General features: G+C 54.7%; 1 protein-coding gene across 1 annotated transcript; it reads left to right on the top strand.

Annotated features, from left to right (window-relative positions):
• Positions 1-1,631: 1,631 nt before the first annotated feature.
• Positions 1,632-22,802, top strand: LMOD1 (leiomodin 1). The gene is made up of 3 exons (XM_032133129.1): positions 1,632-2,115; positions 19,575-21,164; positions 21,972-22,802. The coding sequence occupies exons 1-3, from the start codon at positions 1,855-1,857 to the stop codon at positions 21,996-21,998; spliced, it is 1,878 nt and encodes a 625-aa protein (XP_031989020.1). The 5' UTR covers positions 1,632-1,854; the 3' UTR covers positions 21,999-22,802.
• The last annotated feature ends 796 nt before the right edge of the window (positions 22,803-23,598 follow it).

The raw sequence follows: 23,598 nt of genomic DNA, 5'->3' as shown, positions 1-23,598 counted from the left end.
GGACAAAGGGGAATGGCTTCCCAGTGCCAGAGGGCAGGGATAGATGGGATATTGGGAAGAGATTCCTCCCTGTGAGGGCGGGGAGGCCCTGGCACAGGGTGCCCAGAGCAGCTGGGGCTGCCCCATCCCTGGCAGGCCAGGCTGGACGGGGCTTGGAGCAACCTGGGCTAGTGGAAGGTGTCCCTGCCCACAGTAGGGGGTAGAACGTGGTGAGCTTTAAGGTCCTTTCCAACCCAGACCATCCCATGATTCTCTCTCTGAGGCCAGCTGGGGAAGAGAATGGCTGTGTCCTCCCTGTGCAAGTGAGCACCAAGACCAGGGCTGCAGAGTCAGGGAAACAGAAGTGATGGGGATGGAATCCACCACAGCAATGTTTAAGTTTGTCCACTTGGAAACTAAACCAAACAGTTTCTACTACAATCTGGAAAAAATCTCAGCCGTGCTGGTGAATCATAGGAAGGATATGAGCAGGACCTGGGCACTGCAGCACTGGAGATAAGGGAAATCCTGGAATGCACCAAGAATGTACATTTCCTGTCGGGATGGGGAATGTCTCGTTTGTTACACGCGGCACTTGGAGACTCACCTGAAGCACCCAGTGCCTGTGGATGGGATCTGGCCAGGATGGGATCTGGTCAGGAAGACAGACAGAGGAGGTGATTAGGCTGAGGAAAATCCTAGAGGAGCTTGTTTTGTCAAAAAAGACCAAAGGGCTCCTTGCTTGGATAAGCAGAGAGAGGCCTGAGAGCAGGCAGTAAATATTAGGAGGATGATAAAGGATGAAGAAAACCAGGATGGAGCTGGCAGGATAACGAATGGGTACAAAATGCTGGACATGGGGTAAAGCTGCCTGGAAACTTGGAGAGAAGAGCCTGTCTCCTGTCCCTGTGGGAGAACTCCCAGGTGCCAGTAGAGCTTCTATATGGATTAGGGAGATGGAAAGTTGGTGCCGCCAGCCAAAGCCCAGGCTTAGGGCACTGCCTGGACCAGGAGCAGGGGAGACTCAGGAATTCCATCTGTGCAGAAGGAGGGATGTCTTTGGGGCTTGGCAAGGGGAAGTGGGAGTGTGTGAGGAAGAGCAGCTGCAGGAACAGCCCCTCAGTGTCTGCGGGTCGGAGGGAGCTCTGACAATCCTCGGGGGGTCAGATCTGCAGAGCCGGGAGCGCTCACTACCTGCTGCCTCCATCCCCCGACGGAACCGGTCTGCATCGGCACCACCACCCCCACCCCTTTGCGAGGGGCTGAGCGCTTCGGCTGACGGCACCAGTCCAGACTGCAGCGGCATAAAGAGGGAAACTTCCTCTGGAGTGGGTGCTTCCTTACCGATTTCAGCCAAGAGCTGTCACTGTCACAGCAGAGCCTCCCCCCATCCCTTCGTAGCTACGCTGCCCACTTTAGTAGCCCCCCAGCCCCCATGGCCCAGGCTGGGGCTGCCTCCTCCACCCACCATCCCCGGCCTGCCGGCTGGTGCATTTTTCCCTGTTTTCTCACTGGGTTGGCCCATTGCCTTTAAAAGGCGAAATGCTTCGGACTAAATTTGGTCATGTAGCTCTGCATGGTTCCCTGGAATGTCCTCGGGTTTCAGACTTCTCTGATAGCACCATTCCCCGCCTCTCGCCGGGCTCCATTGGCTTCCCAGCACCCGAACCGCCGCTGGATCCTGTTATTGGCCAACTCTTGGACCGAGGGGTGTCCCCTCTGGATAACCACCGTATCCCGGGCTGCAGAGCTGCTGAGATTTAACACTTCAGCACCTGCTGCCGCTCGGGAAGCAGCCTTGGAGCTTCGGCTTCAGTTTTTTTCTCCTGCTTTGGGTACCACACAACCGCCACCGTGTCTCGCCAGCGAGCCAAGATGTCCAAAGTGGCCAAATACCGGCGACAAGTTAGTGAAGATCCAGATATAGACAATTTATTGTCTACTTTGTCTCCAGAGGAGATGGAGGAGCTGGAAAAGGAGCTGGATGTGGTGGATGCGGACGGGAGCATCCCTGTGGAGCGCAGTCAGAAAAACCAATCGGAAAACTCCTCACCCGGCCCACAAAACTGTGACACGGCTCTCAACCACCACGACAAGAACACCAGGAGGGTCCTGCAGCGGGAGCACTCGATAGACGTAAGTCACATCCCCCACTGCTGCTGCGGGAAAGGTGGGAACACACCTCAGCCCTCCCCCCGCCCCGGGCTGAGTGAGGGACGAGATGGAAAACACAAAACCCGAGAAAGGCGTGCCCTTGCTGAGGAGGAAGAGCTGTCCCGGAGAGATCAGGGAGCTGGTGCAGGCACTCCGCGAGGGAACAGGGTGTCCCATAAAATCCCGGTGATACTAGTAAAGCCCAAACCTGTGCTGGTGCCAGGGATCTTCTCCCTGCCCCTGCTCTAACATCCCTGGGCAGGGCTGGGAGCGGAGCTGGCATTCCCAGGAGGCTGCTGGAGGGGCCGGTGCAGTGACAGCGATCCCACAGGCTGCATTTCCTCCTTTTTTTTTTTTTTTTTTTCCCCTCCTTTGGAGATCTCTGGGCTCTTGGTCCTTTCAGTTCTTCTTGTGCAAAAGCTTAAACAGTCTCTGGTTCTCGTGGAATAAAAAAGTTTGCTGCTTTGTGGAAATCATGTCGAGAAGCAGGTGTTACCCCATGCCGTTTGTTTTGCATTTATTGTTCACTTCAAATTCCGCCTTTTGCTTTGTTTTGGGTATATTTATCTCCCTCTCTGCACCTGGCAAATGCTTTAAGAGTTTGCTTGGAGCTCGAGAGCTTCATGTCAGTCCCTCTCCTCTTTTTATGCCGTGCCTTAGTGGAAGCCAGTCCGGCTTTTCTGTAACATTTATTAACCTCAGTACTAAGAATATTTGGGATTCATGCATGGAAGCCTGGGAAGCATCTGGTTTCCCTAGTTTTTCATGACGGGCTGAGCCAGAAAGTGAAAGACAGCGACTCTTCAGCGACTGATCCGTGTGGTCACGGGCTGGTTTCATGTCCCAGGCGGGATTCGCATCTGCTGTGCCAGGGCAGGGCTGGGGAGTGTTGGCAGCACAAGCAGAGCCAAGGATTATGTGGATACCCCTCTGCCCTGGCTCTGATTCCAGATCTATTCCAGGTCACCCAGCTGTACCCTGGGTCTTCCAGCTGGGTAATCAATCTGTAACTACACCAGAACACTTGGAAATTTCTCTTTTGGGATATTTAGGGAGTTTATATAGGAGTCTCTTGACTGTGGCCTGGGCACCCTTATTACATTCTAAATATTGGAATGAAAATTGCACCTATAGGAGAAATAACTGAAGGTTGATTTTGAAGAGCTGAATAAGGGGTTAAATTGTTCCCCCCCACACCCCTGTCCTGGGCAGCCTGGGAGCTCCCTCTGGGTCTGAGGACAAGGCACAGCTTTCACCTTCTATATGTGGCGCTTGGCATGGGCTGGGGGACGGTGAGTGCCGTGCCCCTCACCACAAGCGCTCTGACTGATTTCCTCACCAGCGGAAAATTTCGCTGTGGTGGGGAAGTGCAGGTGCTGCAGGACAAACCTGCATGGAGAGGGAAATGCTCTTATGTGGGACCAGTCATCCCAGTGACCGCTGGTTTGCAGGTGATCCTAAGAGGTGACACTGGAAAATCTTTTTCAGGTGGGGGCACCCTTGGTTTTGACATCACTTGTGTTGCTATTTCAGTTTTAACTGTTGGAACATGAGGGGCTGACTGGAAATTGGCATAGGGAAGTGTCCATGATCAGGAGGAAGGGAGAAAATTTGTGGGTTTTGTTAAAAAGAGACCTGGTTAAACGTGATGTTGTTTGGAAATGCCTGAGAGTGTGTGTGCAGTGGGAGAGGACTTGGGATATGGAAAGGCCTGGGGAGGAGAGACACCTGGGAGAGAGTGTAGGGCTCTGGCTGGAGGGGAGGGCAGCACGGAGGTCCTGGGAAAGCTCCTGCTCCTCTCTGAGGAGCTTCAGGCTGTGAGGACAAAGCACACTGGCCACAGGTCAAGTTTGTCAGTGCAAGTGGCCCAGTTCGATTGCAGTGCAGTAACTGGATAGCGCAGAACTGACTTTCTTCTATTTCAATCCCTGGAGGCCAAGAAAAAAATACATCCTCCACCCCTTCCTCCCTGGCATTGTTAGGATATGGGATTAGCGCCTAGAAAATGCCAGCTTGCATTGCTGGCACATCAGATCATGTTGGTGGTGGAGCAGGGCTGTGCTCTGCCATGGGGCCTGAGGACGGCGTGGGATGGGATCATCAGACCACAGGAACAGTCACAAAAACCAGTGCAGGAAGCCAATGGTCCCTTCTGTCTGAGGAAGCCCCAGGGCTGTGTTTTGTTTCAGGATGGAATGAGAACATGGAGCCATCCAGAGCACTCCAGGCAGGTGCCGAGCTCTCCCCCAGCTGCTCAGTGCTCTGAGGCCTCCAATGACAAATCCCTCTCATGTGTCAGCAGATTTCATGTTGTGCCAGCCAGCACAGGCATGGTGGCCACACTCCCACGGGGTTGGCATTTCCCCAGGGTGTGCAGTCATTGCCCTGTACATGTCTATCCCAGCCTCTCTCCATCAACAGCTCCCAGGATTCTGAAGCAAGTCCAGAGGAGGCCACAGAGATGCTCTGAGGGCTGGAGCCCCTCTGCTCTGGAGCCAGGCTGGGAGAGCTGGGGGTGTCCAGCCTGGAGAAGAGAAGGCTCCAGGGAGAGCTCAGAGCCCCTTCCAGGGCCTAAAGGGGCTCCAAGAGAGCTGGAGAGGGACTTGGGACAAGGGCGTGGAGTGACAGAACAAGGGGGAATGGCTTCCCACTGCTGGAGGGCAGGGATAGATGGGATATTGGGAAGGAATTGTTCCCCGTGAGAGTGGGCAGGCCCTGGACAGGGTGCCCAGAGAAGCTGTGGCTGGATCCCTGGCAGTGTCCAAGGCCAGGTTGGACAGAGCTTGGAGCAACTTGGGCTAGTGGAAGGTGTCCCTGCCTGTGGAGGGGGTGGAATGAGATGATCTTTAAGGTCCCTTCCCACCCAAACCATTCCATAATTCCAAGAAGTCCAGACAGAGAAACTCTCTGTAGTTCAAGGACAAGAATCTGCCCTCCTGTCCCTCCCTATTGAAGAGATGTAACAGACACAGGATAACATCTTCCAGATGTTCACAGGGCCAGTTCCATTGGAATTACCTCCCATTCCTTCCCTGCCCTTGTTTCTGTGCTTTTCTCCCCCCCACCCCCGCCCCACTCACACATCTACTTCTGGCTTGCAAAGGTTTCTCTCGATGCCTTAAATCAGGAATGCCAGGCACCATGTCTGCAATGTCTCTTCAATAGGGAGGGACAGGAGGGCAGATTCTTGTCCTTGAACTACAGAGAGTTTCTCTGTCTGGACTTCTTGGAATCATGGAATGGTTTGTGTGGGAAGGGACCTTAAAGATCATCTCATTCCACCCCCTCCACAGGCAGGGACACCTTCCACTAGCCCAAGTTGCTCCAAGCCCAGTCCAACCTGGCCTTGGACACTTCCAGCCACAGCTGCTCTGGGCACCCTGTGCCAGGGCCTGCCCACCCTCACAGGGAACAATTCCTTCCCAATATCCCATCTATCCCTGCCCTCTGGCAGTGGGAAGCCATTCCCCCTTGTCCTGTCACTCCATGCCTTGTCCCAAGTCCCTCTCCAGCTCTCCTGGAGCCCCTTTAGGCCCTGGAAGGGGCTCTGAGCTCTCCCTGGAGCCTTCTCTTCTCCAGGCTGGACACCCCCAGCTCTCCCAGCCTGGCTCCAGAGCAGAGGGGCTCCAGCCCTCAGAGCATCTCTGTGGCCTCCTCTGGACTTTCTTCAGAAGCTCCATGTCCTTATGTCCTCCCTGCTGCTCTTCCATGACTCGTAATGAGAATCTGAGTATGGGACTGTCTGTTAGCTGGGATGTGCAGGAATTCCTCCAAAGTGCAAAATAAGGTATTTTGTAGGGAAAGATTGAGTTTCTGCCCATCTCACTGTTCTTGCACTCACTGCCCTGTTCTTGGACCGGCTCCAGGCACCTCCATTTCCACCTAAATATTGGGAGAAGTGGGTATATTTAGAAATATTGTAACTACATAATAACACATCTTCTTAGTGATGAAAAGGGCAAACTTGGGTAACTAGGAAGCAGATTATAAACATCCCAAAATAGACATGAGCTTTGCCCCAACCTTTCCACACTGGGCAGCCAAATTCCCATCTTGGTGATGCAGTAATAAATTAATCTTAATTTTGTGTTGCTAAGGAGTGGAAGTACCCAGCTCAAGGGTGGGGCTTGGGCCAGTGCCCCTCTCTGGATGTACTCAACAAGGTCCATGTGTCACAGTAGCTGGAATTAAATGAATATTCATGAGTAGATAAATGAAGAGATGATTTCTATTAGCTCATGGCTCTTTACTGTCACAGGCAAAGACGTAATGAGAGAAATTCCAGTTACAAACATGCTGTGAAGTTGATGCTGTGGTGCTAAACAGCCAGAGGGCAGGGTTAGATGGGATACTGGGAGGGAATTGCTCCCTGTGAGGGTGGGCAGGCCCTGGCACAGGGTGCCCAGAGCAGCTGGGGCTGCCCCTGGATCCCTGGCAGTGCCCAAGGCCAGGCTGGACACTGGGACTTGGAGCAGCCTGGGACAGTGGAAGGTGTCCCTGCCCATGGCAGGGGGTGGAACTGGATGGAACTTAAGGTCCCTTCCAATCCAAACCACTCTGGGATTCCATGAGTTACCTGGAGCACAACTGACTTGCTGTCACTTGAAATCCTCTTATCATGCCTGGGATTTCTGTCCAGAAGAGGAAAAGCTGCGTGTGCCAGGGCACAGGGGCTCTGTGCAGCTGTCCCTGTGGGATGGGTTTCTCTGAGAGCTGAGCTGTGTGAGGAGATGGGGTCTGTGGGAGCTGGTCCAGTTCCTCCTTTGTTGGTGACATCTACAAAAACCACGTGTCTATGCAGAGAGCACAGTCATACCCACCCTGGGAACACCCCATCCATGGGGTCTCTTCCATGGTGATCTTTAAGGGAATGATCTTTAAGGTCCCTTCCAAGCACAACCATTCTATAATTCCATTATCTTTTCCACTGGCATTTTGTCAGCCCTAAACACTCTCAGGAAACCTTTGCCAGATGGGACCTGGATGCGAAGAGCCCGTGGGAAGGATCTCCATGTGAACCACACGTGCCATGGTCTGGTGCTTTGCTGGACAGGTCCTCCTTAGCAGTTGCCAAATCCACAGCAGGAGGTTTTACTTTTCAAAGCATTCCACAAAATCCACCTGCAGCTGTTCTTGGGTCTCCTTGGATTCCCAGCTGGCCTCACCACAGTGCCCTGGTGGCTCCCGAAACACCGAGCACCTGGTGACAGAGGCAGCCCCTCCTTGTGCTTTCCCTTCTCCAGCACCACTATCTTCCCTGGGAATGCATGGAGCCTCCTTCCCTCAGCTCACAGAGTCATGGAACATCCTGAGTTGGAAGGGGACCCACAAGGATCACTGAGTGCAGCTCCTAGACCTGCACAGGACAACCCCAAAATCCCACCGTGTGCTTCAGAGAGTTGTCCAAATGCTCTTTGAAGCTCACCTGTAAGGGGAGGATACCTGGATGTCCCAATCCCATGAGTTCCCGGCCCTGCCTCCCAACAGGTCTGGTTTTGATTTGATTTCATGCAGCTTCAAGCACGGAGGGCTGGGAAGTGCAGGGAAGTTGCATGAGGGAGCATTATCCTGCTTATGGAGGGGAGTCATTTCAGGGCCACAAACCCACTTCTTTCAGGAAGATACTCATGTTGTGGGTGTCTCTTTCCATGGAAGCCCAGGAACCAGTTTCCTGGAGGAGAAGACTCTGAACAGGGGATGCTGGATGCCAGGGCAATTGTGCACAGCCAGAGCCAGATGTGCACAGCCAGGGCCAGATGTGCAGAGTACAGATGGTCCCTGTGTTTTTGTCTCATGAAGGCTGAACTCCCTTCCCAAAGGAGAAGCTGAGGTGGTTCAGTTATCGCCCAGCATCTTTTCCCTTCCTCTCAGATATCCCACTCCCCAAGCGCACTCCTCTGCAGGCAAGACCCCCTCCTGTTCCAGGTCCACGCATCCTTATCCCTGCAGGCTCCTGGGAATGTCTCCATGTCCCCAAGCTCTTCTCGTGGAGGCTGGAACGGCTCTTCATGGCCCAGTTTGGATGCAGAAGGAAAAGCAGTGACCTCAGAGGGTTTATTTAATCCAAATTCTGCATATCTGAAGGATGCCGGTGCCAGAGGACAGCAGGTCCTATTGCCATGGAGAAGGTTTTCTTTTTACAAGACTTGGGGAAGGTCTTGTAAAAAGTCCTGCCTTCCTTTCTAACTGTCTCAGGCTTGGAACTTGCTGCTGGGTGGTTTTTAATCCAGTGGCTTGATTTCCCTCCATGGAAAGTAGGGATCCTCAGCAGTGAGCCCTTCTTCAACACCACAGGCAAACAAGCCAGGATTTAAATTTCTTATTAATGCTCACAGCTTGTCATCTTGAAAATATCTGGAGGGAAAACAAGCTCCACATTTAACTCACTGGTTCAGACTCGAGGGAATTTGCAAACAAGGGTATAGCAGGGATTATATCGTTCCTTGAACATCTTCCCAGTTTGTCCCTAACACATGTGTACTGAAACTCTGCTCTTCTGTTTATCAGCTGGTTCTGTCAACTGCCAAGACTGTTCCTCCTCCCTTCCAAGAGTCTTCACTAATTCCCAGCCCTTGCCTCTCTTTTAGCCATGTCCTGACCTGGTCTCTTTTCCCTCATCAGAGAATCTTTATGATTGGAAAAGACCGCTAAGGTCATCAAGTCCAAAGAATCCCAGAATCCCAGACTGGTTTGGGTGGGAAGGGACATTGAAGCCCATCCCATTCCCACCCCCTGCCATGGGCAGGGACACCTTCCACTGTCCCAGGGTGATCCAGCCTGGCCTTGGACACTTCCAGGGATGGGGCAGCCACAGCTGCTCTGGGCACCCTGTGCCAGGGCCTCCCCACCCTCACAGGAGAGAACGGACCAGAATATGTTGTTCTGAACAGCTTCTGGCCTCCAGAAGAGGTGAAAGGGGGTGGGTGACACCGGGACATCCACCCAGAGGCTGCTCCAGTGGCTTCTGGCTCATGGAATGGGCAGTGGGCAAAGATGTGGATCCTTCCACCGGCACACAGAGGGGACTAGAGCTGGCAGCTTCCTGGACTTTGCGTTCCTCCATGGATGAAAGCCAGGGATATCCAAACTAGTCACACATTTGGAAAGAAACCAAAGGTATTGAGCCGTTCCTATTTGGTCCTTAAAGGAGGTCACAGATGGTGCCTCCAGCTGCACAAGTCACTCTCCAACTCCCTGACAGGAGGGAGCAGCCAGGTGGGGGTCGGGCTCTGCTCCCAGGGAACAGGGACAGGACAAGAGGAAAACGGCCTCAAGCTGCACCAGGGGAGGTTCAGGTTGGACATCAGGAGGAATTTCTCCATGGAAAGGGTGGTAAGCTTTGGAAGGGGCTGCCCAGGGAGGTGGTGGAGTCCCCATTCCTGGAGGTGTCCAAGGAATGCCCGGACATGGCCCTGAGTGCTCTGGACTGGATGACAAGGTGGGGGTCAGGCACAGGTTGGACTCGATGATCTCAGAGGTCTTTTCTGACCAAATTGATTCTGTAATTCTGTGGAGTCCAGGAGATCCCTTTTATTTGTCACCTTTCATTGCTCAGAAATGAAAACTGTTTTCTGTGCTCTGGTGTTTTGTTCTGAGTTTCTAAAAAAGTCCCAACCCTGTCACAAGAGGGACAAGCAGCACAAGCAGGAGCTGTTCCCTGCAGCAGATGATAAAACAACCCTCCAAGGTAAACACAGAAGCAAGAACAATCCCATGACAGCTCCCAGAAGGATCTGCAGTGTGGAGAACAACTGAAAAAACTGAAGTGAGAGCACAGGCATCTTTGAGCTGCATTCCTGAAAAAATGGTGTGAGAAAGACCTTCACGGCTGGATTGGTGTTTTTGTAATGCCCTTGGGGTCAGAAGCCTTGCTCTCCTTGTTTTTCCTCTTGTGACCAGGGCAAGTGGCAGCACAAAGTGTTCCCAGTGACACAGAGGTCACGCCAAAGGCACACACAAGTCTGGGAGATCCACAGTCCATCTAAGGGCACAAGCAGGGAAAAAATGTGGATTTCTAGTCAACTGGAAAAAAAAAGAGTAAAAATCTGAGTTCTATATTTACATAAAGCACAACTCGGATGCAGATAAATCCATGGAAATGTTTGGAGTGTTTAGCTTACATGGGCTGAGCTGCCCGGGAAGTTTAGGACGTGTTTATGTTGAGCTGATAAATAGACATGGAGGAGGAGAAGAGCGGGGTCCGTTATGTGTCCCTCTCTTTCGCAGCACTGTGACATCACTTGTGTGCTAAAACCATCTCAGTGACTCAGCTCCCAGCAGGATGCTGGGATTAACCGGTCATATTGCTCCATCCCACCCTTTGCTGTGTGGGAATCGTGGCAGGATGGAGCAAGAGGATCTCAGTGTCAGGGCACATGTTTTGAAGTCAAGATGTGGCTGACAGGATGGCAGGGGACAGACACACCGTGGAGGGTCAAGAGTTCTGCTCTGTCCTTTCCTCTGCCCAGAATGTGGAGTAAACAGGGATGAAAACAGAAAGGAAATAAAACCAAACAGAAAGCTGTGGAAACAAGAGCCTGTGCCAGCCATGGTGTGGCAGCAGGACCAGGGCAGTGCCCATCCCCTGTGCTGGGCACTGGTGGGGGTCACACCTTCAATCCTTTGAACAGTTTTGGGCTGCTCAGTGCAAGAAAGTCATTGAGAGGCTGGAGCATGCCCAGAGAAGGGAACAGGGCTGAGGAAGGGCCTGGAGCCCCAGGAGCAGCTGAGGGAGCTGGGAAAGGGGCTCAGCCTGGAGCAAAGGAGGCTCAGGGGGGACCTTGTGGCTCTGCACAAGTCCCTGACAGAAGGGGGCAGCCGGGGGGGGTCGGGCTCTGCTCCCAGGGAACAGGGACAGGAGGAGAGGGAATGGCCTCAGGCTGGGCCAGGGGAAGCTCAGGTTGGATCTTGGGGAAAATTCCTGCATGGAAAGGATTGCGAAGACCTGGCATAGGCTGTCCAGGGCAGAGGTGGAGTCACCTTCCCTGAAGGGATTTAAGAGCTGTGTGGATGTGGCTCTTGTGGATTTGGGTGGTGAACATGGCAGTGCTGGGGGAATGGTTGGACTTGATGACCTTAGAGGGCTTTTCCAACCACAGTGATGCCATGATTCAGTGATTTGCTGAAATACAGCTGGAGAGGCACCAGCCCAGGTCACAGAGGCGTCCTGTGGAGCCCTTTTACCATGTGCTGAGCTTACACACAGTATTTGGGTCAGGATTTATGCTGCATGCTGCTGAGGGCTCCAAGGGGTTCCTCCTGCTGACAGGGGCACCATGGCATATGTTGGACATGCCTGGCACAGGAATGAGCACCTGCACAGCCACGGGAGCCTCTGCTGAGGAGAGTGAGCTGCTGTTTGCCTCCTTACAGGGAATTCCCCAGTTCCCAAGAACCAGAGATGGTGACCCCTGGCATGCCCGGCTCTCTCCCACTAAGTGCTCTGTCCTGGGATGCAGCTCCCATGTGGTGCCAGAGCCTGAGGAGCCGGTGCTCCTGTTTCCCACAAACTATTTAAGGGAATCACCAGCAAGCCAATGACCAGCAAAACTGGTTTGATTTTGCAGGGAGGCATCTGAAGCTTGGCTCTTCTCACCTGCTTCAAGGACCTGGAATCATCTTCCAACACCAGGTGCCCACGGGCAGGGAGGGGTCTGTGACAATCCCATGGGCTGCTGGATGGGATCCATTGGACACCTGCACCAGCAAGGGGCCTGGAGATGTGTCCCCACGAGGCTGGGAACAGTGTCCTGCTCCTTGAGCATCCAGCCTTTACGACACAGAGGATGGAGATAGGATTAAGACTTGCTAGGGCTGAATTGCAGTTCTCCTGTTCCTAAAAATCCGAGGAATGCTTTTTGTGGGCTTCCCACAAAGTGCACTGGGCAGAAATCCAGCCCAGAGGTGTTTGTGGTGTGAATCGCTGGCATTCTCTGCCCTTTTTAACCCCTGATGAAGAGACAACCAGGGAAAAGGTCTCATTTTGGGAATATTCAGTTCAGCCATGGCAGTGCCAGGAGAAGGGCTGTGAATACAGCAAATAGAAGAGAAAAACCTAGACTTCTAAAACCAGATTTTGTTAGAGGAGCAAAAGTTTCCATTTGCAGAGTATACAGTGGCTTTACAGCTTTCTGGAAAATGGCTGTGTCTCCATGGAAGGGCTGGAGCTCTTCTGTTAAAGGAAACCAAGTTGAAATATTTATCGGCCTTAATTCAGGAAAAAAATGCAAAATCAGGGCCAGAAGCTGCCCAGTCTCTGGAGAACAGCTCTGCATCTCAGAAAGGGGACTTCTTAAAAACACTGGCCTGAGACATGCAAAGACACAGTGATATTTGGGGTCAGAGAGGTCTGGCCAGAAGGGAAGGGGAAAAGCTGAGCTCCTCATTAAAATGACAGGATAATATGTGAGGCAGGACAGGGCAGGGAGTTGCTTACATCTCTCTGGGCTTTGGCACACAGAGCATGGCCAGGGGTCATGTGTGTCCCAGTGCTGGAAGCTGAGGTCCTTTCACCCTTCCTTCATGCCAAGAGTCCAAACATACCAAGAGAGAAGCTCTTTGCAGCCTGATCCTCTCAAGGAGCCCTGAGGATGTGAGCAGGGTCTCCCACAAAGCTCTCCATGGTATTTGCTCTCAGCTGAGGAGCAGAAGGGTTGTCCGGGGTGTTCCGGGGTCAGCAGAAGTCTTGCGGTCCTGCTTCCTCTGCGGGTCTCTGGCAATCCAGGCTCAGCAGCTCCCAGGACTCAGCCAAGGACACAGCATTCTTTCTGGGAAAGTCCTTGGCTCTGAGTTGTCCCTAGGTTACTCAAAACTGGCTGAAGAATGGAGGGAAAGAGCTTGGGCAGCTTGTTGTGGTTTGGCTTGACTCTAGCAGCCCTCTCCAGGAGCAAGTACTCAAATACCAGGATCATCAAACAACCTGCAACCCCCCTGCCTTTGCCCCGGCCACCTTGATGGCCTCTCCGTGCAGTGGGACAGTCTTGGAGGACATCCCCATCCCTGAGGAGCTCTCACAGGGCTCATGCTCAGCCTCCTCAGCCTGCAGGGTCACACTGAGGGGTGGAGGGGTGCTGGTGCCTCATTCATGGGCTCTGGCTGGGGTTTGGGATAGCTGGGTGGGACACAGGGAACATGGGGGTCCTCAGAGTCTGGCAGGCAGGGAGGTGTCTCCAGAGGGTGATCCCCAAAGTTAGAGCTGTGGATTCAATCCCAGAGTCTTGTGGTGGCTCTGGAGACTTTATAGGGCTTGGCAGCATGTGTAGGACAGACTGAAACCCCCCAGGCAGTGAAAGCAGATTGGCTTGTTGGTCTTGGATCCATAATTATCCCTAAACCTGCTCCTTCAAGTAACCCAACCCAGCTCCCTTCCCTCACCAGTCTGGTCTGGGACCCCCACAGCTGACCAAGAGATTTTGGTGAATTGTCTCTCTGTGTCTCAGAGGTCTGCCCTCATCCCTGGGCTTCCCCATTTTTCCACCTCCAAAAGCCAGTCAGGATTTGTGTGGGACCGACGGAGTTGTGCTGGTGTTGTCTAAGCCATGCCCTGCCAAGAGATGAACTGGAAAAAGTCCCATAGGCTGCAGGAGAAATTTCTCATACCAGCTGAGGCTGGGAGAGAGGAACAACCCCTTGGCCTGGGCGTTATTCCCAAGTCTGCAGCTCTGGAGGGATTCTGGTTGCTTTGCAAGGAGCACAGTTCTGGGGGGACAGTCTTTGTTGGTGGCCAAATCCATGTGCCAGACAGCCAGCATGGCCCTGCCAGGGGAGCTGCCAGACAAGAGGGAGGCAGTGGGTCCCCAGAGAAGGGTTGTGGTGGGCTCCAGTGCAGACGCAGAAACCACCATCAGCCACCTTGGAGCTGACCCTGGATTTCCCAGCAGTATGGCTTATTGGGATGGGCCTGATCCTGGCTCATGTTTCCCCTGTTGTGCTCCTGAGGTTCTCATATCATCACAGGGTGATGTCTCACACTCAGCTTCCAAAGGCCCCCAGAGCTGCAGGTGATATTAGAGACAGAGCCAGTGTCATGCTGAGTTCACTGTTCCTGGAGCCACTTCCACAGGAGCTGCACGTGCAGGTTTGGCCTGAGATCTTTTGCTGACACGTCCCTTTCCTCATGGGGACCAGCATGGCCCGTGTCCCCAGCAGTCACCCGCACAGAGGAGTGTCCTGAATCATGGAATGGTTTGGGTGGGAAGGGACCTTAAAGATCATCTCATTCCACCCCCTCCACAGGCAGGGACACCTTCCACTAGCCCAAGTTGCTCCAAGCTCTGTCCAACCTGGCCTTGGACGCTTCCAGCCACAGCTGCTCTGGTCACCCTGTGCCAGGGCCTGCCCACCCTCACAGGGAACAATTCCTTCCCAATATCCCATCTAACCCTGCCCTCCAGCAGTGGGAAGCCATTCCCCCTTGTTCTGTCACTCCACGCCCTTGTCCCAAGTCCCTCCCCAGCTCTCTTGGAGCCCCTTTAGGCCCTGGAAGGGGCTCTGAGCTCTCCCTGGAGCCTTCTCTTCTCCAGGCTGGACACCCCCAGCTCTCCCAGCCTGGCTCCAGAGCAGAGGGGCTCCAGCCCTCAGAGCATCTCTGTGGCCTCCTCTGGACTTGCTTCAGAAGCTCCATGCCCTTCTGATGTTGGAGGCCTTCTGGCTTCCCCCTTTCAGCCAAGCCCTCCTTGAACCCCAGTGGGGTACTCCTCCCTGGAGCCAGCACAGAGCTGCTCATGCCCCTGAGATTCCATCCTCACATCTTCTTCTTTGGCTGAGCCAAGCACATCCTGCCGTGATGTCCATGAGGGACATACCCAGGACATACCTCTGAAAATAACTGCAGGCTGGGGAAAGTTGGCCCCTTCCAAAGACAAAACTTCTGCAAACGTATTTCCATATGTCCCCTCTGCCAGGGACTGATCTAACAGCAGCTGCCAGGTCACCAAGTGCCCCTTCCCTCATCTTGGCTACAGGATTTGTGAATCCCTGGGTAACACCTCCTCTCCTCTCCTCTCCTCTCCTCTCCTCTCCTCTCCTCTCCTCTCCTCTCCTCTCCTCTCCTCTCCTCTCCTCTCCTCTCCTCTCCTCTCCTCTCCTCTCCTCTCCTCTCCTCTCCTCTCCTCTCCTCTCCTCCTCTCTCCTCTCCTCTCCTCTCCTCTCCTCTCCTCTCCTCTCCTCTCCTCTCCTCTCCTCTCCTCTCCTCTCCTCTCCTCTCCTCTCCTCTCCTCTCCTCTCCTCTCCTCTCCTCTCCTCTCCTCTCCTCTCCTCTCCTCTCCTCTCCTCTCCTCTCCTCTCCTCTCCTCTCCTCTCCTCTCCTCTCCTCTCCTCTCCTCTCCTCTCCTCTCCTCTCCTCTCCTCTCCTCTCCTCTCCTCTCCTCTCCTCTCCTCTCCTCTCCTCTCCTCTCCTCTCTTCCCCTTTCCCTTGGAAATCTGCTCTGGGCACAGCAGGGTGACTGTGCCCACATTCTGCCTGCTGAACAAACAGCCAGCTCAATAACTACCATTAAACCAGCAGTTTTCTACCCCAAAATGAGCTGTAGGGTTTTCGGGGCAGGAAGTGAGACCCTCACTCCGCCTCCAGATTCACTCTCCCCATCCCCAGCTCTATCCCCAGCCCCATCCCTTGTTCAGTGCTGGAGCGAGTGCTTGGATTCCAGACGAGAAGTTCCCAGTCTCCTTTGCCTTTTAAGGCAACATCTGAGTGGGTTTGAGGGTTACAAATGCTAACAAGCCATGGCAATGCTCATTTTAGTCTATTTAGAGGAAACGGGAAGGCATTTCAGTTCATCAAAACACTGGTGATTAATCAACCGAGTACCAGGCTGTTTTCATTAGGCTTATTTTTAAAGGTCTGACACGCTGTGTAAAAATACTCCCCTAATAACTGTGCTTGTGGCAGAGGGAATGGCACAGAGGGGGTGCAGCTGCACTGGTTCCCAGGTACCCAAGGTAAATATGCCAGTGGGCAGAGAGGAGTGAGCAGGCAGGACTTGGGATGGCCATGAGGAGGGGAGTGCTGGCCCTGGGCTGCAGGAGAAGCTGTGCTGGTGGCCACAGGGACAGCCAGGGTTTCCAGAGCAGGGGAAAGTTGCTTTTCTCTCTCCTCTTCTCCATCCATGCCATGCAGCTCTGCCACCAAGCTCCACTTCCAGCTGCACTTCCAGCCTGGAGGTGAGGACTTTGGCATGGTCACCAGCCAAAGTGACACCTGAGGCTGGCACCTGCAGCAGGGCTGGGCCAGTGGGCCACGCTGAGAGCCCAGGGATGGGTGGGAAGTCAGGAGGGGACAAGGACACGTTCCCTCCTGGGCACACATGTGGCCTCAGGCAGGGCCCAGAGCAGACCTGCTTTGGAGATGTCCCCAGGCTCCAGCAGGGGATGGAGATGGGCTGCAGTGACCCTTGGCTTTAGAAACACACATCTGGTTTCTTGCCTGAACTTTTTTCCTCCTGATTCCTCCCCCTCTGCTGCCACTGGAGCTGGGCGCCTGCCAAGGACTCTCCCAAGGCAGCTCTGCAGGAGATGGAGCAGCTTGAACTCTCACCCCCTGTGACCATCCAGCACTTCTTCCAGTAACCTGCAGTTCTTTGATGGGATCCTTCTGATGCATCCCAACTTTGCTGGATGCAAATGATGCCACAAGTGCTACCAACAGCGGCACAAACACCCATGATGGTCACTGCATATCTGCTGCATTCCCTTTGTCCCATTCTTGGGGCCACACCTGGCTCCTTTTCCCCTGGCTTATTTTCCCTGACTTCTCTCAACTCCTTTTCTCTGGATTCATTTCCCCCCCCCCCCCAGTTTTCCCACATCCCATTCTCTGGCTCCAGGTCTCTCCTCCCCCAGACCTGCCCCACAGCACAGCACGTGGACATGTGGACCCACATCTATGGATGGAAGCTTTAATGAGATACCAGGACATTCCCAGCATGTGCTGCAGCAGCCTTCCCAAGCAGGGAGCTTGGACTAAACCATCACCTTCTCCGAGCATGGGAGATGTTGCTGGTCATTCTCACCAGGGTTTTTATCCCTTTCTCCAAGATCTGCTCATTCCTGGCCAAAGCCTTTGCTCTGCTTGGTCTTGGATGTGCCCAGGGTGCTCAGGGGAGACTCAGGGGTCCCCAGTGTCAGGCTGGGTGAGCTCGGGCTGGGAGGGAGAAGATTTTTGGAGCAGTTGGCATGGAGATGAGGCTGCTGGCTCTGACTCAAGGGGTGCTCAGCCTGTGGTCACCAAAGGGTCTCAGAGCCCTGAGGACAATGGATGTCCTTTCTCACAGGAACCTGCAACCTGGGCACTGGAGAGGCCCTGTTGGGCACCAGCAGTGGAACAACAGTGTCCTCATCCCACAGTCCTCCTGCCAGGGCTCTTGCTCCACCGAGGTGCTTCAGGATGTCACTGAGCATCCGGGCACCATCCTGGGAACAGGCCACAGCTTGGTGAGAAGGACCTCCAGCTCAGCGCCAGAGGAGGTGGCATCACCTGCTCCCTGCAATCCCCAGGATACCTCTGGGAGCCCTGTCCCTGGTCCCTGGGGTGGCAGCAGTGGGGACTGTGTGGACACCAGGCCAGGCTCTGTAGGGGTCTGGCACGAGCCCTCCTGTCCCTGTTCAGCCTTGCGCCAGGGAGCCAAGAAACCTCTTAACTAAATAAACAGCTCTCTCGTCCCCGATGGCATCTGTTTATACACCAGGTACAAACAGTCCCCAGGGCTGCCCATGCACAGCCAGTTCTTTCCACAAAACATCTGTCCCTGAGGGCTGGCAGTGCTGCGCATGGGGAAAGCTCAGCCACATGCTGCCCCAGCACGGACACCATGGAGTCCCAGGATGGACAAGAGGAGGAGGCCAGCCTGACTGCAGACTGGGGTGTCTGGATTCAGATTTGGGGGTTCCAGGCACCGGATGAAGCCACAGTGTTGTCCTAATTGTGAGAGGGTCCAGGGAGACTGTAAAGGCATCACAGCTGCATCTCCCGGAGGCATCTTCCTTCCTGCTTTCCCTGGAGTCCTAAAATCCCCCCAGCAAAGATGATGAGCCAGGCCAGTGGTGAGGACCTGTGTGTTCCCTAGCTGTGGAGGAGGGAGAAGGAGGTTTAAATTGCCAACCTTGATGTGAAATTTATGGTAGGATCCTCCACTGTGCAGCAAACTTGGTCCCAGTGTCAAGTTCATCTGCCTTCAGCCACCTGAAGCGTTGGCTCCTCTCCCTTGAGATGTGTTTCATGTCATGGAGTCCCACATTTGTTTAGGTTGGAAGGAACCCTAAAGTTCATCCAGTTCCACCCCCTGCCATGGGCAGGGATACCTTCCACTAGCCCAGGGTGCTCCAAGCTCTGTCCAGCCTGGCCTTGGACACTTCCAGGGATCCAGGGGTAGCCCCAGCTTCTCTGGGCACCCTGTGCCAGGGCCTGCCCACCCTCACAGGGAAGAATTCCTTTCCAATATCCCATCTATCCCTGCCCTCTGGCAGTTTAGAGAGAAGGATGGGAACCATATCAAAGGTCATACCAATGCTGATGGAGACCCCTCCTACCCACTCAGACTTGGGGGAAGGCTGCAACAAAACATTGGCTGTGTTCCCAAGCTGCTGGAGCTGGTTGTGGCCAGCAGCAGTGCCCAGGACAGGCTGTGCCAAGGGCAAGGGTCGAGTGCTTGTAAAAATGACCAAAACTTCCTTCTGACCTTCCCCCAGACTCTCCAAGTTAAGCTCTTCCCTCTTATGATGTCTTTGGACACTGGAGCAGATGTGCTGGGAGAACCTCATGCATGAGAAAGCAATAAATGCCATGCTTCCATTTCCTCGGTTTTCTGCTCAAAAGTGCAAGCTGCTGTTGAAAGGAGAATGGTTTCGGAGAGCCCAGGGTTGGAGTGACTGCTGGGTCAGCAGTGCTGTGGGTGCTCCCCTCCTTGCACACACATCCAGGACAGCATGGGAAGTGTTGGGCTGCAGACTGTGAAAAGCCACTAAGCATCCAGCTGGAAACCATTTAGGAAAGGAGGGAAAGCACCTGGGGCTCACAGGGAGACAGGCGCTACCTCCATCCCCAGTTAGAACAAGGATTAAAAAATGATAACTTGTAATGGGTATGAGAGGAGGTGCCTCCCGCAGCTTGTTAGTTCATGGCCTGTTAGGGAGGGTGTCCTGCAGACCTCCGAGCCCTTTGGGAAGGGGTTGGAGGCAGAAGGAGAGCAGAGCTGCCTTGGAGAGCTGCAGCAGGATCTCATCACACCTGGGTCCTGCAGGCTCTGCCTACGTTCAAGGCACTCAGATGCTGAACCCTTTCCTGGAGCTGGGACCTCAGCTGGGCCAAACATTCCTCTTCCAAAGGCCAGACACAGGCTGCAGGATGTTCCCATGTGACAGAAGTCGGTGAAAGTGAGACTGGGGTGGCGAGTCTGTAGGTCAGAGGCATCTGTCTCTGTAATTCCCAGGTGTTTTTCTCTCACTAGGAAAGCAGGTTGAGCAAGAATAAGAGAGACAAAAATGAAGAAGGAAAAGGAAAGGAATCTCCTTCCAAAGACCTGGCCCAGAAACGAGATACTAAAGTGGGGAAAGACTCTAAAAAGGAAGAAAGTGTTCAGAAAACAGACCTGAAAGGTAAAGCTGAGACTGAGACCAAGAGCAAAGAGAACAAAGCCATGAACGATAAAGTCAAGGCCATGGAGAAAAAGCTGATGGGGAAGGACAAGAAGGAGGAAGAGAAGGGTTCAGTGTTGAAGAAGGGAACAGGGAAGGACAAAAAGGAGGAAGAGAAGAGCTCAGAGTTGCAGAAGGATGCAGGGAAGGATAAAAAGGAGGAAGAGAAGGGCTCAGATTTAAAAAAGAAGGATGCAGGAAAGGATAAAAAGGAAGAAGAGAAGGTCTCAGCAGCAAAGAAGGAGACAGAGAAGGAAAAAAAGCAAGAAGAAAAGGATTCAGCATCAAAGGACACAGGGAAGGACAAAAAGGAGAAGAAGAGTTCAGAATCAAAGAAACAGGCAGAAGAGGACATAAGAGGGGAAGGTAAGAAAGAAAAAGATAAAAAAAAAGAGGAAAAGGGTTCAGCTGTGAAAAAACCCGAGGCAGATGAGAAGAATAAATCCCAGACAGAGCCAGAAAAGGCAGAAAAGGTGGAGGAGAAACAGGAGGCCAAGGCAGGAGCTGGGAGCAGCCCTTCCAAGCCTTCCTCCAGCAGCTCTGCAGATCAAGCCAAGGATGATGAAGCCTCCAGCATCTTTGACGAGCTCATCGAGAAGGTGAAGAACAACGACGCTGAGGTGACCGAGGTCAATGTGAACAACTCCGACTGCATCAACAACGAGACCCTGGTGCGCTTCACCGAGGCCCTGGAGTTCAACACTGTGGTCAAGGTGTTCGCCCTGGCTAACACCCGCGCTGATGACCACGTGGCCTTCGCCATCGCCATAATGCTCAAGTCCAACAAGGTGCTGACAAGCATCAATTTGGACTCCAACCACATCACGGGCAAGGGTATCCTGGCCATTTTCCGGGCACTGCTGCAGAACAACACGCTGACAGAGCTACGTTTCCACAACCAGCGGCACATCTGCGGGGGAAAGACCGAGATGGAGATCGCCAAGCTCCTGAAGGAGAACACCACACTCCTGAAGCTGGGCTACCACTTCGAGCTGGCTGGGCCACGCATGACCGTCACCAACCTGCTGAGCCGAAACATGGACAGGCAGAGACAGAAACGACTCCAGGAGCAGAAACTGGCACAGGAACGGGGGGAGAAGAAAGACCTTCTGGAGGTGCCCAAGCCTGGAGCGCTGCCGAAGGGGTCCCCCAAGGCATCCCCGCAGCCATCCCCCAAGGCTTCTCCCAAAAGCTCTCCCAAGAAAGGTGGGGCACCCACCACACCACCCCCACCTCCTCCGCCGCTCGCCCCACCGCTGATGATTAACGAGAACCTGAAGAACTCACTCTCGCCGGCCACGCAGAGGAAGTTGGGGGACCGGGCGCTGCCAGTCCAGGAGAAGAACTCTCGGGACCAGCTCCTGGCAGCCATTCGTTCCAGCAACCTCAAACAGCTCAAGAAGGCAAGTGCAAGGCCAGGTGGGGCCCACCCATGGGGTGGGGCTGGGAGCTGGGGGCTGGGGGCTGGGGGCTGAGGTCCTTGCCACTGTCACTCTGGCAGTGTCCTCTGGAGCAGGGTGTCCATGCTCCCAACCCCTGCACAGATCCAGCCTTTTGCCAAGCACATGGGGAAGGAAGATCCATCCTTTAACACCATCCCTGCAGAGCAGATGGGGTCAGCAGATCCATCCCTTGGCAGAGCTCCTGTGTTTGGCAGACCTGCCAGGATCCAGGGGTTGGGACACGAGGAAGAAGCCATCTGTAACTTATTACTCACTGCACCCTTGATATCTCGTTGTTGTGGCTGAGCCCACGCCCCTGGGGTGGGAGGTGGCCCCAGGATGGCTGGAGGGGCTGCATCTCCAATGCTGGTCCCAGCATGGAGCCTTGAAACCTCTCACACGCTCCGGGTGGTTTGTGTCCCTGCTGGGCTGTCCATGGGCTGGAGTGTGGGGACAGCCAGAGGTCATTGAAAGGTTTGGGTTGGAAGAGACCTTAGAGACCACCCCTTTCCTGCCACGGGCAGGGATACCTTCCACTAGCCCAGGTTGCTCCAAGCCCAGTCCAACCTGGCCTTGGACACTGCCAGGGATCCAGGGGCAGCCACAGCTTCTCTGGGCACCCTGTGCCAGGGCCTGCCCACCCTCACAGGGAACAATTCCTTCCCAATATCCCATCCAGCCCTGCCCTAGATGTCTCTGGACCACATCAGGGACATTCCTGCAGCCCCTCCCATTGTTCTCCCAGTAATGGGGTGTCCTTCCCTGCAGGTGGAGTTGCCGAAGCTGCTGCAGTAGGGAGCGGGAGGATTTTTCCCCTGCAGCCCATGGCAGACCCCCAGACACTCACCTTTCTCGTGACTGTTTCCATGACAAGCCCTTTGGAACCTGCAGTGACCGATGCCAAGGAGCAGGGATCTCTCTGGGACACGGAGGACGGGCCGGGCCCAGCAGGACATGATGGAGGACATTGTATTTATTTTTTGATGGTTGTGAAGCCTTCAAGCTCACTCTTCTGCCAGCACCGTGCCCCGCCGGCGATGCCAAGAACAGAGCAGGGGTCTGCAGAGCTGATCCTTATGGAAATCCCCCCCTCAGAGAGCAATGAAGGGGTTTGGCACCCTCTATCCAGGGTCCAGCCTGGGGTGAGCGGGAGTAGCCCCAACCTTGGGGGGGCAGCAGGGGACACCCAGACCATCATCACATCACCACAAGGTCTCTGGGTGGCCAGCAGAGTTTTGGGATTCAGGCACAGCAGTGGCTGCAGAGTCGGGGGTTCAGACTAGATGTCAGGAGGAATGGGAGGGTCGGAGAAGGGAGCAGCCAGGGAGAGAGGAGGCATGGAAGTGGTGGGACATGGGGAGCCAGGCTGAGGCCAGGAGCTCCGGGCATCTTTTACACACCCACAGCACTGCTGGGGATGCCCCAGAACCCTCAGAGCATGGAAGCCAAATTCGTCCCAGGGAAAGTAGGGAAAGCACCGACTCAAGGAGGGTAGTGGGTTTTGGGGTTATGGGATGCCCATCCTTCCTGTCGTGATGCCTTGATCACGATTTGTATGACTGCGGCCACTGCATCAGCAATAAAGCTCACCCGACGCTTCCCGTGCCTCCGGACAGCTCCACTCCCCCAGACCCCAGACTGGGAATGGGCTCAGCAACCTCGGCCAGGGGCAGCTCTTCCCTCTTCCACACCCACAGCCCACCCTGAACTAGGCACCCTGGGACCACGTGGACACCCCAACCTGGGTGTCCCTGGTCACCCACCCACCCAGAACCGCCCCCGGATGGGGCACTCGGGACCCCCCAAATGGGACACCCAAACCCTCCCAAATGAGGCACCCTGCTGCTGCTGGACACAACCAGGCACCCAGAGCCATGCAGACACCCCAAAAGCCTGGAGTCACCCAGACCTGGGCACCCCAGGACCACCCCACAGTCACTCCCAACCCTTTGAGGCCACCCAGAACTGGGCACCCTGGGGCTGCCTCAGGGTCACTCCAAAACCCCGGCGTGACCCCAAAACTGGGCACCCCAACCCCCGGGCTCACCCATAACTGCTCTCCCCCCTGGCACCACGGGGCCGGGGCCGGTTTGGGGGTGCAGCAGCTCCCGGGCGTCCCCTGGGAGGCTCCCCCTGTCCCGGGTCACCCACGTGCGTGGTTGAGAGGCGGCTCCCGGTACCAGGGAAACGCCGTTTTTGGGGCATTTCCGCAGCCGCGCAGCGCCGTGGGCCCAGCGGGAGGAGTGGTATCGGTACCGGGGGGTCCCCACGCCCCTTGCCCCCGCGCTCCTGCCCCTTGGGTCGGCCCCCGCTAAGGCGGGACCTCAACCGGGCACCGCGGGGCCATTGGGACATCCCACACCGAGCATCCGGCCGGCCGCGGGGTGGGAGCACC

Source organism: Corvus moneduloides, chromosome 24 (genome assembly GCF_009650955.1).
Source record: "Corvus moneduloides isolate bCorMon1 chromosome 24, bCorMon1.pri, whole genome shotgun sequence".
Classification (NCBI taxonomy): Eukaryota; Metazoa; Chordata; class Aves; order Passeriformes; family Corvidae; genus Corvus; species Corvus moneduloides.
Note: the sequence above shows the minus strand (reverse complement) of the source record. Positions and strands in the feature narration are given on the sequence as shown.

What these genes read in the sequence shown, in the direction of transcription:
- LMOD1 (XM_032133129.1), top strand. Translation starts at nt 1,855, where the DNA reads ATGTCCAAAGTGGCCAAATACCGGCGACAAGTTAGTGAAGATCCAGAT. An exon ending in AGCGGGAGCACTCGATAGAC is followed by an intron (nt 2,116 to 19,574) that starts GTAAGTCACATC and finishes TTCTCTCACTAG; the next exon opens with GAAAGCAGGTTGAGCAAGAA. An exon ending in ACCTCAAACAGCTCAAGAAG is followed by an intron (nt 21,165 to 21,971) that starts GCAAGTGCAAGG and finishes CCTTCCCTGCAG; the next exon opens with GTGGAGTTGCCGAAGCTGCT.